This window comes from Bombina bombina, chromosome 4 (assembly GCF_027579735.1).
Source record: "Bombina bombina isolate aBomBom1 chromosome 4, aBomBom1.pri, whole genome shotgun sequence".
Classification (NCBI taxonomy): Eukaryota; Metazoa; Chordata; class Amphibia; order Anura; family Bombinatoridae; genus Bombina; species Bombina bombina.
This window is the reverse complement of record NC_069502.1, coordinates 794,325,653-794,345,807: the sequence shown is the minus strand read 5'-3', so window position 1 is coordinate 794,345,807 and position 20,155 is coordinate 794,325,653. Positions and strand designations below refer to the sequence as shown.

The window sequence follows — 20,155 nt, the reverse complement described above, 5'->3', positions numbered from 1 at the left end:
TTGATCGCATTTGGCGGTGAAATGGTGGCATGAAATATACCAAAATGGGCCTAGATCAATACTTTGGGATGTCTTCTAAAAAAAAATATATACATGTCAAGGGATATTCAGGGATTCCTGGAAGATATCAGTGTTCCAATGTAACTAGCGCTAAGTTTGAAAAAAAGTGGTTTGGAAATAGCAAAGTGCTTCTTGTATTTATTGCCCTATAACTTACAAAAAAAGCAAAGAACATGTAAACATTGGGTATTTCTAAACTCAGGACAAAATTTGGAAACTATTTAGCATGGGTATTTTTTGGTGGTTGTAGATGTGTAACAGGTTTTGGGGGTCAAAGTTAGAAAAAGTGTGTTTTTTTCCATTTTTTCCTCATATTTTATATTTTTTTTATAGTAAATTATAAGATATGATGAAAATAATGGTATCTTTAGAAAGTCCATTTAATGGCGAGAAAAACGGTATATAATATGTGTGGGTACAGTAAATGAGTAAGAGGAAAATTACAGCTAAACACAAACACCACAGAAATGTAAAAATAGCCTTGGTCCCAAACGGACAGAAAATGGAAAAGTGCTCTGGTCACTAAGGGGTTAAAGTCTGTGCGTTTGATTAACACATCATCAACATAAGATAAGGTCCCCCTTTCCAGTGCATCAGGCATAGCCTTTGCATGAATACAGCAAATTCATGTCCTGAATTTATGTATCCAAACAGAAGCCGGGTGAATGCATATTGAACCTTTTGGAAGGAGAATGCGAGCTTATACTGGTCTTCCTCATGTACCTTTATGGTGCAATATCCCTGCACACAATTAATGGCAGTGAATATCTTAGATCCCTGCATCTGTGTTAAGCACTTGTCAATGTATGGCACAGGCCAGCCAGACATGTATACTCATTTGTTTAGCTGTGTTAAGTAAGCACACAAACGCCATTGTCTATTGGGCTTAAGAATATCTAGAATATGATTATTATAAGAGCTATGCACCTGTCTGATGATACCACTTTGTTCTAAGTTTCTTATGATTTCTGCTAGAGAATCATATGAGGCTAAAGGGAGTTTGTATTGTTTAACAAATACAGGTGGTGCATTGGGATCTGTTTGGATTCTTGCGATGTGCAGGTCTGTTGTCCCACAGTCATAAGAATCCCTAGCAAAATTATCCTTGTACTCCATCAGGAGTTCTCGTAGCTATCAGCATTCATCATCACTGGAACAGCCATTAGCTAAGGAGATTTGCTCTTTGACTATTTGCTGAAATTCTGGAAAGATTTCAGGCTGTCCTATCTCATAGACTTCTTCAAGTCTAGAGGTGAGGTCCCCTCGATTATGATTAACATTACCCCCATGATTCTGGATATTGGGATATTCTTGCTATATTATGGGTTGATCAAATACCAGGGAGGCTTCTTCAATTTTACAGATGCCTTCCTCTGAGCTGAAAGGGTAAAAAGATTAAATTGGAAATAATCCTTCTGGCATGGATGCAAGGGATTGTTCGATAAACTGTTCTTCAGTTAAGAACCTTTCAGGTATTAGCCCAATTACATTATTCTGGAATCCGAAAGTATAATAACTGGATTCCAGAGCATATCTTATAGTAGCTCCCTTCGATAAGGTGATATCCTGTGGGGCCATCTTATGCACAATAACATGTATTGGAATATTTCCAATATTTACCATGGGAGTATGTGTCATTGCTATGCCCATACTTTGTATTCTCTGAGAGATGCAAATTAGTGCTTCAGAAGTTTTTAATTTCTGACTCCTTTTTACCTGTAAGGGTAAAAGAAATGTATTAGCCCCAGCAGGGATTACAGACACCTGCATATTCACAGCATATGGCATTTGTTGGTTTGATTTCAGGGCCGCGTTTTCGTCCTGAAATATTTCAGGGTCCCCCTTTAACCTGCTCCAGAAGCAAAGGTTAATCAAATCTATTTGTATGGCATATCAATGCAAGAGATCGTTGCCAATATATATATATGATTATGGGGATTATTTAAAACTAAAAAAAGGTGCTTCGCTGATTTATTATCTATGGAGATAGATAATAAACATTTAACTGTAATGTTATAACTTTCAGAGTTACCATCTAGGTTATGGACCCAGTGATCTTAGGGAGAAATATATTTAATTACTTTAGGTTCAACAATCTGAACTATTAAGCCTTTGCTTATGTAGCTAGCTTCCTGTTATAAGGTTAATTTGGCATACTTAGTTTTTCCAAGGTCATGCACTTGCATAGAAATACATAGATTATCCTTAATTTTCTCAATTTCTGCGAGGAATTGAGAGTGATCCCTTAGGGGATTTAGGATCCCCCTTGTGGAGAGATATGGTTAATACATCGCCGTGTAGGGCAATATTGGCTATCTTTGCAGCCGAAATTTTAATGGTATGACCATCAGAGCCACTTAGGGAATCTGATCATCTATTTGTAGGACAGCTATTTCAGGTCAGAGCTATTCCTGAAATGAATTTCGACAGCATCTGGCTTCTCTTCCACCATGTGACAGTTATGTCTGGTGTGAGGTATGTTGAACCGTTAATAATTAATAGGTCTTTTGACTTGTGTCCAAATAATATTATTTATACAATCAATTACGGTACTTAATTGCTTAAGAAGGTCAATACCAATTATTAAACGATCATTTGGCAGATCCACTTTAATGACAGGGTGTCTTATTACCCTGTTTCCCAGTTTTAACTTTAACCATGCAGTGCCCCAGACTTTAGATAGTCACCCCAACACCTATTAATGAACCATCAAATTCCCTGAGTTTAGGCTTATGGGGCGTTAGCTCATTTAGCTGTGTGTAGCACCTGTGGGATAAAATAGTTGCCTGAGATCCAGTATCAATTAATCCCATGATAGGGTTGGTATCTGAATCTTGGAGCTCAGTTAATACATAATATCTTTCTGCAGTTTTTACAATTTCACACGTAAACTTGTTTACACATTTGTGAGCTTCACCACGAGTTACCTGTATCAACCACTTTACCTGATGCAGAAGAATTATGATTCTTGTCAAGGTAAAAATCACTAGGGAGCGCTAAAGAGTAAACTAAAGACTAACACCTAACTGAAAACTGTTTGAGTATAATTTGTAATAATATGTAATGTAATAAAATAATATGTAATGTATATGAATCGTGTATAAAGTTAATATATATAAAAAAAATATATAAAATATAATATACTTGTGTAAAAACTATATAAAAAAGAGTAATTATAAAGAATATTTGATGCCCGATAAAACCGTTAGAAAGTTCCGGTTACAAACCCATACTTATATACCAAAAAATGAGTAAAAGAATATTTTAATTACATCTAAACAATAATACAATGTAGGTTGACCTATTAAAAATAGACATACATCTTAAAACACAATAAACAAATAATATAAAATGACTGGTTGCAGCCAAATGTTCTTTTGCAGATGGAATCCCAGGCAATAAAATCCTTCAACTTGTCACTATATGGGCCCACAAATAGGTCTGTGTAAAGCTGTATATAGGTGTAGGAAAGCCGTCCCAGATAGGAAGAAGACGTAGCCGATGGCACTGTACTCCTGCGGACAAGGGATCCTATAATAATTAACGGGATCCGGCCTCCAGTCTGTAAACCACCGATCCGTGCTGTGGACCACCCACAGAGGGTGTTAATCAGTCTCTGGAACAAAAGTGCTTACAGATATAAAAAGAATACAAACTAGGCTTGAAACCCGGTGATTTTTTGCAGTTTTCTTTTACAGGATTCGCTTTGCATAAAAACAAGAGCAAAGCTCCCAAGACCTGCTTTCGCGGCCAATACTGCAATATTCACCTTAGAGGGTTATTTCGCCAGAGTTTATCAAAAGCTCCAAAGTATAGGAGCCAATTTCAATGAGCAACGCGTTTCAAAACTATAGTTTCTTTTTCAAGCACTTGTGGTATCTATTTCTACGGGGATACCTATTGCCTTGTGGGTATTCGTCTCTTTTGGGATACCTATTTATCTGTGAGGTGAGGAAAGGAAAACGCTGAGTCTCATAGTATATACATTAGTTTATTGGATACAGGCTTTGGTGCACAAAAGGTAGACTCCTTAACTGACGCGTTTCACGCATGCGTACATGCCTTTCATTAGGGATTATGGCCTCTCTTGCTCTGGATCATTATATAGGTGAGTGAAACCAATTACGAAGGGGGGGTGTACCTCGTAATTAGAGATTAACCTTTAAGTGCCCATAATAACTGGGCAATGTGTGTTTAAAGCATAGTGTATTAGTTAAAGACAAGTGAAAAATGTTATTGTCTTTTATTCAGTTGTTTCCACTAGCTACTAAGATCCAGAACAAGTGAGGGGGCCATTGACAGATGATATTAATCTAACATATATAAAACAAAAAGTTTTGATATATATATATATATATATATATATATACATTCATGGTTATAAAAAGAACTAAAAATTGATGAAAGGGACTTTCATTATTCAGATAGGACTTTTAATTTTAATCAACTTTCCAATTTACTTTTTTCATCAAATTTGATTTTTTCTTGGTATTCTTAGTTTAAACTAAACATAGCTAGGCTCATATGCTAATTTCTAAGGCCTAGATTTAGAGTTGGGCGGTAGCCGTCAAAACCAGCGTTAGAGGCTCCTAACGCTGGTTTTTACCGCCCTCTGGTATTTGGAGCCAGTCATTAAAGGGTCTAACGCTCACTTTCCAGCCGCGACTTTTCCATACCGCAGATCCCCTTACGTCAATTGCGTATCCTATCTTTTCAATGGGATCTTTCTAACGCTGGTATTTAGAGTCGTGGCTGAAGTGAGCGTTAGAAATCTAACGACAAAACTCCAGCCGCAGAAAAAAGTCAGTAGTTAAGAGCTTTCTGGCCTAACGCCGGTTTATAAAGCTCTTAACTACTGTGCTCTAAAGTACACTAATGCCCATAAACTACCTATGTACCCCTAAACCGAGGTCCCCCCACATCGCCGCCACTATATTTAAATTTTTTAACCCCTAATCTTCCACTCCGTACACCGCCGCCAACTACGTTATCCCTATGTACCCCTAATCTGCTGCCCCTAACACCGCCGACCCCTATATTATATTTATTAACCCCTAATCTGCCCCCCACAACGTCGCCGCCAGCTACCTACAATAATTAACCCCTAATCTGCCGACCGGAGCTCACCGCTAGTATAATAAATGTATTAACCCCTAATCCGCCTCACTCCCGCCTCAATAACCCTATAATAAATAGTATTAACTCCTAATCTGCCCTCCCTAACATCGCCGACAGCTAACTTCAAGTATTAACCCCTAATCTGCCGATCGGAGCTCACCGCTACTCTAATAAATTGTTTAACCCCTTAAGCTAATTCTAACACTAACACCCCCCTAAGTTAAATATAATTTTTATCTAACGAAATAAATTAAGTCTTATTAAATAAATTATTCCTATTTAAATCTAAATACTTACCTGTAAAATAAATCCTAATATAGCTACAATATAAATTATAATTATATCTTAGCTATTTTAGGATTAATATTTATTTTACAGGCAACTTTGTAATTATTTTAACCAGGTACAATAGCTATTAAATAGTTAATAACTATTTAATAGCTACCTAGTTAAAATAATTACAAAATTACCTGTAAAATAAATCCTAACCTAAGTTACAATTAAACCTAACACTACACTATCAATAAATAAATTAAATAAACTACCTACAATTATCTACAATTAAACCTAACACTACACTATCAATAAATAAATTAAATACAATTCCTACAAATAAATACAATTAAATAAACTAACTAAGTTACAAAAAATGAAAAAATATTTACAAACATTAGAAAAAAATTACAACAATTTTAAACTAATTACACCTACTCTAAGCCCCCTAATAAAATAACAAAGACCCCCAAAATAAAAAAATGCCCTACCCTATTCTAAATTACAAAAGTTCAAAGCTCTTTTACCTTACCAGCCCTTAAAAGGGCCCTTTGCGGGGCATGCCCCAAAGAATTCAGCTCTTTTGCCTGTAAAAAAAAACATACAATACCCCCCCAACATTACAACCCACCACCCACATACCCCTAATCTAACCCAAACCCTCCTTAAATAAACCTAACACTAAGCCCCTGAATATCTTCCTACCTTGTCTTCACCATGCCAGGTATCACCGATCGTTCCAGGCTCCGAAATCTTCATCCAAGCCCAAGCGGGGGCTAGACATCCATCATCCGGCTGAAGTCTTCTATCAAGCGACGGCTGAAGAAGTCCAGAAGAGGCTCCAAAGTCTTCATCCTATCCGGGAAGAAGAGTAGATCCGGACCGGCAACCATCTTCTTCCAAGCGGCATCTTCTATCTTCATCCGATGACGACCGGCTCCATCTTGAAGACCTCCACCGCGGACCCATCTTCTTCTTCCGACGACTTCCCGATGAATGACGGTTCCTTTAAGGGACGTCATCCAAGATGGCGTCCCTCGAATTCCGATTGGCTGATAGGATTCTATCAGCCAATCGGAATTAAGGTAGGAAAATTCTGATTGGCTGATGGAATCAGGCAATCAGAATCAAGTTCAATCCGATTAGCTGATCCGATCAGCCAATCAGATTGAGCTCGCATTCTATTGGCTGATCGGAACAGCCAATAGAATGTGAGCTCAATCTGATTGGCTGATTGGATCAGCCAATTGGATTGAACTTGATTCTGATTGGCTGATTCCATCAGCCAATCAGAATTTTCCTTCCTTAATTCCGATTGGCTGATAGAATCCTATCAGCCAATCGGAATTCGAGGGACACCATCTTGGATGACGTTCCTTAAAGGAACCGTCATTCGTCGGGAAGTCGTCGGTGAAGATGGATGTTCCGCGTCGGCGGGATGAACATGGATCCAGAAGAAAGAAGATTGAAGAGGCCGTTGATAGAAGACTTCAGCCGGATCATGGACCTCTTCAGCTCCCGCTTGGATGAAGACTTCAGCCGGATCATGGACATTTTCAGCCCCCCGCTTGGGCTTGGATCAAGACATCGGAGCCAGGACGGATCGGTGTGATACCCGGCGAGGTGAAGATAAGGTAGGAAGATCTTCAGGGGCTTAGTGTTAGGTTTATTTAAGGGGGGTTTGGGTTAGATTAGGGTTATGTGGGTGGTGGGTTGTAATGTTGGGAGGGGGGTATTGTATGTGTTTTTTTTACAGGCAAAAGAGCTGAATTCTTTGGGGCATGCCCCGCAAAGGGCCCTTTTCAGGGCTGGTAAGGTAAAAGAGCTTTGAACTTTTTTAATTTAGAATAGGGTAGGGCATTTTTTTTATTTTGGGGGGCTTTGTTATTTTATTAGGGGGCTTAGAGTAGGTGTAATTAGTTTAAAATTGTTGTAATATTTTTCTAATGTTTGTAAATATTTTTTTATTTTTTGTAACTTAGTTCTTTTTTATTTTTTGTACTTTAGTTAGTTTATTTAATTGTATTTATTTGAAGGTATTGTATTTAATTAATTTATTGATAGTGTAGTGTTAGGTTTAATTGTAGGTAATTGTAGGTATTTTATTTAATTTATTTATTGATAGTGTAGTGTTAGGTTTAATTGTAGATAATTGTAGGTATTGTATTTAATTAATTTATTGATAGTGTAGTGTTAGGTTTAATTGTAACTTAGGTTAGGATTTATTTTACAGGTAATTTTGTAATTATTTTAACTAGGTAACTATTAAATAGTTATTAACTATTTAATAGCTATTGTACCTGGTTAAAATAAATTTAAAGTTGCCTGTAAAATAAATATTAATCCTAAAATAGCTACAATATAATTATTATTTATATTGTAGCTATATTAGGGTTTATTTTACAGGTAAGTATTTAGCTTTAAATAGGAATAATTTATTTAATAAGAGTTAATTTATTTCGTTAAAATAAAATTATATTTAATTTAGGGGGTGTTAGGGTTAGGGTTAGAATTAGCTTTAGGGGTTAAAAAATTTATTAGAGTAGCGGTGAGCTCCGGTCGGCAGATTAGGGGTTAATACTTGAAGTTAGGTGTCGGCGATGTTAGGGAGAGCAGATTATGGGTTAATACTATTTATTATAGGGTTATTGAGGCGGGAGTGAGGCGGATTAGGGGTTAATACATTTATTATAGTAGCGGTGAGATCCGGTCGGCAGATTAGGGGTTAATAAGTGTAGGTAGGTAGCGGCGACGTTGGGGGCGGCATATTAGGGGTTAATAAATATAATATAGGGGTCGGCAGTGTTAGGGGCAGCAGATTAGGGGTACATAGGTATAATGTAGGTGGCGGCGGTGTACGGAGCGGCAGATTAGGGGTTAATAATAAAATGCAGGGGTCAGCGATAGCGGGGGCGGCAGATTAGGGGTTAATAAGTGTAAGGTTAGGGGTGTTAAGACTCGGGGTTCATGTTAGGGTGTTAGGTGCAGACTTAGGAAGTGTTTCCCCATAGGAAACAATGTAGCTGCGTTAGGAGCTGAACGCTGCTTTTTTGCAGGTGTTAGGTTTTTTTTAAGCTCAAACAGCCCCATTGTTTCCTATGGGGGAATCGTGCACGAGCACGTTTTTTAAGCTGGCCGCGTCCGTAAGCACCGCTGGAATTTAGAGTTGCAGTTGCGGTAAATATGCTCTACGCTCCCTTTTTGGAGCCTAACGCAGCCCTTCTGGGAACTCTAAATACCAGCGGTATTTAAAAGGTGCAGGAGAAAAAAAGCACGCGTAGCTAACGCACCCCTTTGGCCGCAGAACTCTAAATCTAGCCGTATGTTAATAGCCACGCATTTAAATATTGTTTTCTTTGTTATACATGACAAAGGCTGAAGCTTTCTCAACAGAGTGTTTTATTTAACTGTGGTTATTATGTTATTAGCCATCCATTAAAATATTGTTTTCTTTGTTATACATGACAAAGGCTGAAGCTTTCCCAACTGAGTTAATGGGATATTCACAGTGGCCTGGAAAGGGTCCACATCCCCATTTTCTGAATACTGTGCATAGCCAATTAACTTATTTAGGAAAGTTTCAGCCTTTGTTATGTATATACACACACACACATACATTTATTAAAGTTCAAAAAATAATTTGGCTCCTAAGTATTTTGGTTGGCTCCTAGACTTTGCTAAGCCCTGACTTACCTGTTTTGCAATGTGCTGTTACCCTACAATCGTGCACCGCACTAGAGTTCAGGAAGGGGGAAGAAATTGAAGTAGAGAGAGGAACGAAGTAAATATTTACATTGAGAAAGAACGGTGCCACCTACATGTAGAAATGAAAAGTGAAGGCACAAATTTTATTTTAACTGCCACTGACTGCTCCGTTCTTTCTGCAGACATGAGGCATTTTCTGCTATAAGATTGCACATTGCATCATGTTCTGCCTTGGGGCTCAATCAGCATAACAGAGTGGTCCCCAGCCTTGTCTTCATCAACACTGGCACCTGTGTTAACGAGAAAATCACTGACATGATGTCAGCTGGTCCTTTTGTGGCAGGGCTGAAATGCAGTGGAAATGTTTTTTTGGAGATTACGTTTGTTTTCATGGCAAAGAGGGATTTTGCAATTAATTGCAATTGATCTGATCACTCTTCATAACATTCTGGAGTATATGCAAATTGCCATCATAAAAAATGAGACAGCAAACTTTGTGAAAATTAATATTTGTTTCATTCTCAAAACTTTTGGCCAGGACAATACTCCTTCTGACAGGTTTAAGAACATGTATTCTCTTTCAGAAAATAATCTGTCTGCCTGGGAGGAAGTTCCTAATGTTGATGGAGCTATTTCCACTCTAGCAAAATACACAACTATTTCCAAGGAGGATAGTTCCTCATTTAAAGATCCAAAGGACTGAAAATCTGAGTCTTTGCTAAGAAAATTATTTCTTCAGCTTAAATCAGGAATTGCAATCACTTTTTTGGCCACTGCAGCATCCTTTTGGTGTGATTCTCTTTCTCAGATGCTTCCGAAACAGTCATCTGAGGATATCCGTAACTGCATTAAGGTCCTTTAGAGTGTCTGAGTTCATGTGTGATGCAGTTTTTGACATCATTAAAATTAATGTTAAAAATGTGTCCATTGCTGTCCTGCTATGGAGAGTTTTATGGCTAAAATCCTGGTCAGTTGATATGGTCTCTAAGAATAGATTTTTGTCAATTCCCTTTGAGGGTAAATTGCTTTTTAGATCAGAGTTATAGACTCTATCATTAAAACTGCTACTGGAGGTAAAGGACAAGAAATCTAAGGGAATATATGAACAAACTAATCATTTTTGTTCCTTTCGCTGTGCCAGAGATCAGAAGCCCTCTTTCAATCAAATGTCTGACTACTCCAAATCTTCCTTGAAGCCAGGATTCACTAGGTCTAATACAAAATAGTCCAAAAAGCCCAAATCTAATAAAAAATCATAATGAATGGACAGCCCCCTGTCCAGAGGATTCTCTGGTTGGGGCAGATTGATCCGATTTCAGAGGGCCTGGCACAGATCAGTTCATAATCCCTGTGTTCTCAATATTATTTCCCAGAGTTACTGCATAGTGTTTTGCACCAGGCCTCCATGGGAATGGTTTCTATTTCACGTTCCAAAAAATCTTCAAAAGGCAGCTGGATTTAGAGAATTTGGGAGCAATACAACCAATCCCAGTCTCTCAACAGGGAGGACTTTTTTTATTTCCAAAAAAAGGAGAAATCATATTGTTCCATTTTGGATCTAAAGTCCCTGAACAAATTTCTCTGAGTTCCTTCATTCAAAATGGAATCAATCTGCACCATTTTGCCCCTGGTACATGAAGGTCGAATAATGACAACCATAGATTTGAAGGATGCTTATCAACACATTTCAATTCACAAAGACCATTTCCGTTCCTAAAATTTGCTTTTCTCAAAAAGCATTACCAGTTTGTGGTTCTACCTTTTTGGTTTAGCCACTGCCCCTCACATCTTCAAGAAGGTTTTAGGGGCTCTGTTGGCAGTGATCAGAATCTCCATTGCTCCTTATATGAATGACATCTTAATTCAGGCCCCATCCTTTTTTTACCATCCTTTCATACCAAGAAGGTAGTTTCCTTCCTCCAGAACCATGGATGGAACATCAATGTTTTCAAGAGTTCTTTAGACCCAGCTTGAGCATCAAATAAAACTCAATTCATGAGGCAAACAATCTCTCTCATGGTGGAGGGACAGTCCTTTTTTGCCCCTTGATTCCTCTTTTCTTTGGCCTACCTGGACCGTGGTTACTACAGATGCAAATCTAATAGGTTGGGCACTGTTTGAGAGTTCCGGAGGGTGCAGGGAGTTTTTTCTCCACATGAGGCGAGGTTACCTATTAACATTCTAGTATTTGTGCGATTTTTCAGGCTCTTCAGTCTTGGCCCTTTCTCATACAGCAAAAATTCAGACATCAATCATCAGGGAAGGACTTAGATTCCCCTTGCTATGCAAGTTTCTCACATTCTGCCTTGGGAAGAGGAAAACCACTGCACACTATTAGCTATTCACATTTTGGGAGTAAACAACTGGGAAGCAAATTACTTAAGACATCAGTCAGTACATCCAGGAGAATGGTCTCTTCATTTTGAGAGGTACCAGCTCACACTGAGCATGTACACAAGCTCGAACAGAAGTATATATGTCACAGCATTATAAGCAAATACACTATTTAAAGAAGTAGCATAGATTAAGGGAATTCTCTAAGCCCTTATCTAAATAGTGTGAGATATATTATATGTTCTAAATATAAAGTATATAAATATATCAGAATATTTTTGAACAAATTCTACTGCGGCAGCTTAATGGTTCATTCCTTCTGTGTTGACAATCCCCTGGCACTGTCCGATTCCTTTTCCAGTGTTTGCACACAAACTTCAGATGTACTGCCGTCTGTAAGGAACTCCCTCTTGGTGGAACACAAACTACGGATGCCGATAGGGGCACTATAGCGAGCAACGCGTTTCGGCTTTGATTATTGCCTTTTTCCAGCTCACAGAGTATACTTAGGCATCAGCCAATCACAGACTAGTATGTCACTTGATACAGGGGGCCGGCAAATGGGAGAGAACATTTTTTAAACTTGGACTTCACTGTCCTTTTAATGATAAATTTCTTCATTTCGAGATGAGGCTAGGCCTTCGGTTCCAACCCATTTTTTGTTGCATCTAAAGGTCGGCTATTCTTTTTTGCACCTCTTAACACAGCTTTCTGTCTTTCCATCCATTTTTTTTCTACCGCTCTCCTCTGCTTGGCTATACATTTAACTGAAGAATAATTGGAGGTGGGAGGGATTGAAAGCTCTTGTGAAGGTTCTTGACCTCCACCTAGTAGGGGGAAGTATATCCCACATGTTATGAACACCTATGGACTCTCCTCATTCTGAAAGAAAGAAATGTATTGTTTAGTATAAAATCTGTTTTCTCCTACATTGGTGTGTCCGGTCCACGGCTTCATCCTTACTTGTGGGAATATTCTCTTCCCTACCAGGAAATGGCAAAGAGAGCACAGCAAAAGCTGTCCATATAGCTCCCCCTCTGGCTCCGCCCCCCAGTCATTCTCTTTGCCGCTCTGAACAAGTAGCATCTCCACGGGGATGGTAAAGAGTATGTGGTGTTAGTTGTAGTTTTATTTCTTCTATCAAGAGTTTATTTTAAAATAGTTCCGGTTTGTACTATTTACTCTACAACAGAAAGTGATGAAGAGTTCTGTTAAAAGAGGAGTATGATTTTAGCAACAGTAACTAAAATCCATTGCTGTTCCCACGCAGGACTGTTGAAACCAGAGAACTTCAGTTGGGGGGAACAGTTTGCAGACTTTTCTGCTCCAGGTATGACTAAGTCTCTTTTCTAACAAGACATAGTAATGCTAGAAGACTGTCATTTTCCCTTATGGGATCGGTAAGCCATTTTCTTAGACTCATAACAGAATGAAGGCTTATAAATGGGCTCTATACTGGTTGACACTATTGTGGGCTGAATCGATTGATTTATATAATATTTATATGACTTTTTGGTGTTTTGTGACTTTGAAACACTTTTGGGGAACGTTTTTATTACGCCTGGCACTTGTTTAGACACCTAATTTAGTCAGGAAGGCCCCTTCACTCTGGTATGCAGAGGGAGGAGGCCTCATTTTCACGCCTCAGTTGCGCAGTTACTTCTAGAAGCAGTGCATTCAGCTTCATGTGAGATGGTCCTGTGGCCATAAAAACGAATTCAAGAAGGCTTATTTCTGTGGTGAATAACCCCCAAGGAAGGTAAAAGCCACAGCAAAGGCTGTGGCAGGGACTGTAGTGGGTTTAAACTTGGAATTGAACAATTAGCTCCGGTTTGCTCATTTAAGGGGTTAGAGATTTGAAACTTGGTGTGCAATACTTTCAAAGCATTAAGACACTAGGGTGCAAATTTTGTAAAGATCGGATATTTCCTTCATACTTTTTCAAACATTCAGCCTCTAGACAAGAGAGTAACAATTCCCAGCCTAAACCAGCATGGAAACCAATGCAAGGCTGGAACAAAGGTAAACCGGCCAAGAAGCCTGCTGCTGCTACCAAGACAGCATGAAGGGGTAGGCCCCGATCCGGGACCGGATCTAGTAGGGGGCAGACTTTCTCTCTTTGCTCAGGCTTGGGCAAGAGATGTTCCGGATCCCTGGGCACTAGAAATAGTCTCTCAGGGGTATCTTCTAGAATTCAAGGAACTTCCTCCAAGGGGAAGGTTCCACATGTCTCGCTTATCTTCAGACCAGATAAAGAGACAGGCATTCTTACATTGCGTAGAAGACCTATTAAAGATGGGAGTGATACAGCCAGTTCCAACAGCGGAACAAGGACTGGGTTTTTACTCAAACCTGTTCGTAGTTCCCAAAAAAGAAGGAACTTTCAGGCCAATTCTGGATTTAAAAATTCTAAACAAATTCCTCAGAGTTCCATCATTCAAAATGGAAACCATTCGGACGATTTTACCGACAATCCAGGAGGGTCAATACATGACTACAGTGGACTTAAAGGATGCGTACCTACATATTCCTATCCACAAAGATCATCATCAGTTCCTAAGGTTCGCCTTTCTGGACAAACATTACCAGTTCGTGGCTCTTCCGTTTGGTTTAGCCACTGCTCCCAGAATTTTCACAAAGGTGCTAGGGTCCCTACTAGCGGTTCTAAGACCGAGGGGCATTGCGGTGGCACCTTATTTAGACGACATCCTAATCCAAGCGTCGTCCCTTTCCAGAACAAGGGCTCATACAGACATTGTATTAGCCTTTCTCAGGTCTCACGGGTGGAAGGTGAACGTAGAAAAGAGTTCCCTGTCCCCGTCCACAAGGGTTCCCTTTCTGGGAACAATAATAGATTCTGTAGAAATTAAGATTTTTCTGACAGAGGTCAGAAAATTAAAACTTCTAAACGCTTGTCAAGTTCTTCAATCTATTTCTCAGCCTTCCATAGCTCAGTGCATGGAGGTAATAGGATTGATGGTTGCAGCAATGGACGTGTTTCCTTTTGCTCGAATTCATCTAAGACCATTGCAACTGTGCATGCTCAAACAGTGGAATGGGGATTATGCAGACTTGTCTCCCCAGATTCAAGTAGACCAGGTAACCAGAGACTCACTCCGCTGGTGGTTGACTCAGGATCACCTGTCTCAGAGTGGGTCATCGTCACGACCGACGCCAGTCTCTTAGGCTGGGGCGCGGTCTGGGACTCCCTGAAAGCTCAGGGTCTATGGTCTCTGTAAGAGTCTCTTCTCCCGATAAACATTTTGGAACTGAGAGCGATATTCAATGCGCTCCTGGCCTGGCCTCACCTAGCGAAGGCCAGATTCATAAGAGCGTACATCAACCATCAGGGGGGAACAAAGAGTTCCTTGGCGATGGCAGAGGTATCCAAGATCATCAAATGGGCGGAGGATCACTCCTGCCACCTATCTGCAATCCACATCCCAGGAGTAGACAACTGGGAGGCGGATTATTTGAGTCGTCAGACTTTCCATCCGGGGGAGTGGGAACTCCACCCGGAGGTCTTTGCCCAGTTAACTCAACTATGGGGCACTCCGGATATGGATCTGATGGCGTCTCGTCAGAACTTCAAAGTTCCTCGATACGGGTCCAGATCCAGGGATCCCAGAGCGACACTGGTGGATGCATTAGTGGCGCCTTGGTCGTTCAATCTAGCTTATGTGTTTCCACCGTTCCCTCTCCTTCCCAGGCTGGTAGCCAGGATCAAACAGGAGAAGGCCTAGGTGATTCTAATAGCTCCTGCGTGGCCACGCAGGACTTGGTATGCAGACCTGGTGAATATGTCATCGGCTCCACCATGGAAGCTACCTTTGAGACAGGATCTTCTAGTACAAGGTCCATTCGAACATCCAAATCTAGTCTCTCTGCAACTGACTGCTTGGAAATTGAACGCTTGATTCTATCTAAGCGTGGGTTTTCAGATTCAGTTTTAGATACTCTGGTTCAAGCCAGAAAGCCTGTGACTAGGAAGATTTATCATAAGATATGGCACAAATATATCCGTTGGTGCGAATCCAAGGGATTTTCTTGGAGTAAAATCAAAATTCCTAGGATTCTTTCCTTTCTCCAAGAGGATTTGGAGAAAGGTCTGTCAGCTAGTTCTCTAAAGGGACAGATATCTGCTCTGTCTGTCTTGTTACACAAACGTCTGGCAGCCGTGCCAGATGTACAAGCATTTGTACAGGCGTTAGTCAGAATCAAGCCTGTTTTCAGACCTTTGACTCCTCCATGGAGTCTAAACTTAGTTCTTTCAGTTCTTCAAGGGGTTCCGTTTGAACCTTTGCATTCCATAGATATTAAGTTACTATCTTGGAAAGTTCTGTTTTTGGTTGCTATTTCTTCTGCTAGAAGAGTTTCTGAATTATCTGCTTTGCAGTGTACTTCTCCCTATCTGGTATTCCATGCAGATAAGGTAGTTTTACGTACCAAGCCTGGTTTTCTTCCAAAAGTTGTTTCCAACAGGAATATTAACCAGGAAATAGTTGTTCCTTCTCTATGTCCGAATCCAGTTTCAAAGAAGGAACGTTTGTTACACAACCTAGATGTGGTCCATGCTTTAAAATTCTATTTAGAAGCAACAAAGGATTTCAGACAAACATCATCTTTGTTTGTCGTTTATTCTGGTAAGAGGAGAGGGCAGAAAGCTACTGCTACCTCTCTTTCCTTTTGGCTGAAAAGCATCATCCGATTGGCTTATGAGACTGCCGGACGGCAGCCTCCTGAACGAATTACAGCTCACTCTACTAGAGCTGTGGCTTCCACATGGGCCTTCAAGAACGAGGCTTCTGTTGATCAGATCTGTAAGGCAGCGACTTGGTCTTCTCTGCATACTTTTGCCAAATTTTACAAATTCGATACTTATGCTTCTTCGGAGGCTGTTTTTGGGAGAAAGGTGTTGCAAGCTGTGTAACCTGACTTGTTCCCTCCCTTCATCCGTGTCCTAAAGCTTTGGTATTGGTTCCCACAAGTAAGGATGAAGCCGTGGACCGGACACACCAATGTAGGAGAAAACAGAATTTATGTTTACCTGATAAATTTCTTTCTCCTACGGTGTGTCCGGTCCACGGCCCGCCCTGGCTTTTAGTCAGGTTTAAAAAAAATTATTTCTGTACACTACAGTCACCACGGCACCCTATAGTTTCTCCTTTTTCTCCTAACCGTCGGTCAAATGACTGGGGGGCGGAGCCAGAGGGGGAGCTGCTATATGGACAGCTTTTGCTGTGCTCTCTTTGCCATTTCCTGTTAGGGAAGAGAATATTCCCACAAGTAAGGATTAAGCCGTGGACCGGACACACCGTAGGAGAAAGAAATTTATCAGGTAAACATAAATTCTGTTTTTTAAAGTGACACCCATCACATGGTTGAAGATTTTATATATTGCTTTGATATACTACACCAGGGATATTTTCTTTGTTTCTGTTGCTTTAAAATAATCCTTTTTAAAAATACAAGCACAAAAGCAGTAGTTATAAAGATTAGTTTTTGGACTGAATTAATTGTATTACAAACAATTTATGTGAAATACATTGGGTAGAAAATAGCAATCGCATTAATTTCAATTTAGTTCAGTGATTGACCAATATGGTATACATGTAAGTCCTTAAGAATAGTCCCTAATTTCCAGTAAATTGCCATTAAGCCTTAGCATGAAAGCTTGGGAAATGTATAGGAGTCATAGCCAGACCCCTCTCCTTGTAGTAGACACTAACTCAGAACTGTTAAACTGTTCTCAAGATAAGAGTTATGTAATTAATAAATAACATTATCCCTATTGTCTTTCTTATTTACAGGTGAATTCACAAACTACAATAATCCAAGTCACTGTCAGAGTGCATATGCTAAATTAAATCTTCAAAATCAAAGAAGGCACGAGGGAAACTTATGTTCAGAATTTGGGAAATGTTTTACTCGAAAATCACATCTTATTAGTCATCAAAAAATTCATATAGGGGAAAAAGGGTTTCTGTGTTCTGAATGTGGGAAATGTTTTACTCGGAAAGCAACTCTTAATGATCATCAGAAGATTCATACAGGAGAGAAAGCATTTTCCTGTTCTGAATGTGGGAAATGTTTTACTAATAAATTAACTCTTATTAGGCATCAGACAACTCATACAGGGGAAAAAAAAATTCTGTGTTCTCAATGTGGAAAATGTTTTGCTCAGAAAACAACTCTTAATGATCATCAGAAGATTCATACAGGCGAGAAAGCATTTTCTTGTTCTGAATGTGGGAAATGTTTTACAAAGAAATCAGCTCTTACGAGGCATCAAAAAGTTCATACAGGGGAAAAAGGGTTTCCATGCTCTGAATGTAGGAAATGTTTTACTCAGGAATCAGCTCTTATTAGTCATCATAAAATTCATACAGGAGAGAAAGAATACTCATGTTCTGATTGTGGAAAATGTTTTACTCAGAAATCTGATCTTATTAGGCATCTGAAATTTCATACAGGGAAAAATATATTTCCATGTTCTGAATGTGGAAAAAATTTTGCTCGGAAAACAACTCTTAATGATCATCAGAAGATTCATACAGGGGAAAGGGATTTTTCATGTTCTGAATGTGGGAAATGTTTTACTCAGAAATCAACTCTTTTTAGGCATCAGAAAATTCATACAGGAGAGAAAAGCTTTTCATGTTCTGAATGTGGGAAATGTTTTACTCAGATATCAGATCTTATTAGGCATCAGAACATTCATACAGGGGAAAAAGGATATACGTGTTCTGAATGTGGGAAATGTTTTGCTCAGAAAACAACTCTTAATGATCATCTGAAGATCCATACAGGAGAGAAAGGATTTACATGTTCTGAATGTGGGAAATGTTTTATTCAAAAGTCAACTCTTATTAAGCACCAGAAAATTCATATTAAAATAAATTAGATTCTAGAGATCTCCATTCTATCTGAATTCTGAGAGACCTCTCCCTGGTGAGACGCTGGTCCTATGTTACTTATTGTTGGTTATCTTGCAGCAAGCACAAGCCTCTCTCCTACCATTTCCCACTGAGGTTCTCTCAGTGGGTCATATCCCATCTCCCTGTCCCGGCATCGTCATTAGTTGACAAACTACCCCAGGAGAGAGGCTACCTAAAGTTTCTTAAATTGCTCTCTCACAGAATATGCTGGATTACAAGATGCCCTAGAGGAGTGGGGGGGGGCCGGGAGGAGACGAGAGCTGTAAAAGTACAAACTCCAATAACGTTCATGACTAAGTAAAGTGCATCTCTCAATTCAACGCCAAATACAGTAGCTTTGACTGCATCATGTCGCAATCTCATAAGAAAAAGCCTAAACAGTTAGGTCAGCCCAGAAGAACACTGGTTGACCACTTCAGATCTACCCCTAGAGAGGACAGAAGTTCCTCCCCTGAAGACACCCATTCACTTGAAGAGCAAGACACGGAATCTATATCTCAGGCCCATCACAGCCAGACCCCGCCTCTTGATAATGTGGCGGCTGCCATAGTTGACACTCTCTCAAAACATATGAATAATTTGCAGGATACCCTTACGAAGGCTATCAAAGGTTCAGCGGCTGAACTCCGTAGAGATATGGCGGTGATAGGTGAAAGAACTGAGGCCTTAGAGCGAAAACACGAAGACCTAGCGCTCGACCATGAAAATTTGTTGTCATACTCTCAAAGTCTTGCCATCCAAATATCTGACCTGGAACTTAAACTGTCAGATCTTGAAGACAGGTCCAGAAGAAATAATCTGAGATTTAGAGGAGTCCCAGAGGAGGTCGCAGCTGGGGACCTTGAAAACTTCATCAAAGAATTCTGCATCTTATTTCTAGCTGACTTGGATAATTCAAACTTCCTTATAGATAGGGTCCATCGCACCCCAAGACCCCGGAATATTTAAGCGGATAAACCCAGAGACGTTTTGGCCAGAATCCACTACTTTACTCACAAGGAAAAGATATTAAGAGAACTGGCAAACAAACCCACATTACCCGAAAAATTTAAATCCATACTTGTGTTCCCAGACCAGTCACAATTCACACTCCAGAGGTCAAGATCCTTCACTCCTTTTACACAGGTCCTTAGACAGCATAATGTGAAGTATCGTTGGGGTTACCCGACTAAACTCATCGTCACCAGAAATGGTACTGCCCATACAGTTTCCTCTGTAAACGATGGGATGGACCTACTTAAAAATTGGGACCTTCAGAGACTTCCAACTAACCCTAATAAGTCAAACCCCTCGTCCTCACTCCCTCTTCAAGCCACGGCACCTGAGTGGGCTCCTTGACCTCAAAGACCTTCCCTAGGGCTGAAATTAGGAGGGTCAGCATCTGTCCCTCGAACTCAGCCCACTGAGGAAACCACCTGATCGACATGATGTAGCTCCTAACCAATAGTCATCCACATCGACAGTGCCAGCATTGGGGTAACTGTATGTACCCCTTTTGAGTGATTGGACTTTAACATAGGAAGTACCAAATAAAGAGTAGTTTCCTTGTATTGTAAGCTGTTTAAATGTTCAAATGTTTAAATGTTACATTTCGCCTCCCAGAGTTCAAATAGGATCATTTCATCTGTCTAGGTAAGCCACACATGGGGAATCTCCTCTAGATAAGATAAAAATTACTACTACTGACATTTAACTACTATTACGACCAGATAAGAACATGCACAATT

General features: G+C 39.8%; 1 protein-coding gene across 1 annotated transcript in view; it reads left to right on the top strand.

The window, feature by feature from the left end:
- LOC128657866 (gastrula zinc finger protein XlCGF26.1-like) overlaps positions 1–18,909 on the top strand; it is a 169,423-nt gene extending 150,514 nt beyond the window's left edge. Inside the window, exon 4 of the mRNA XM_053712296.1 lies at positions 17,301–18,909. Coding sequence (XP_053568271.1) covers positions 17,301–18,394 — 1,094 coding nt within the window. The 3' untranslated portion in view covers positions 18,395–18,909. The remainder of the gene's footprint in view (positions 1–17,300) is intronic.
- The last annotated feature ends 1,246 nt before the right edge of the window (positions 18,910–20,155 follow it).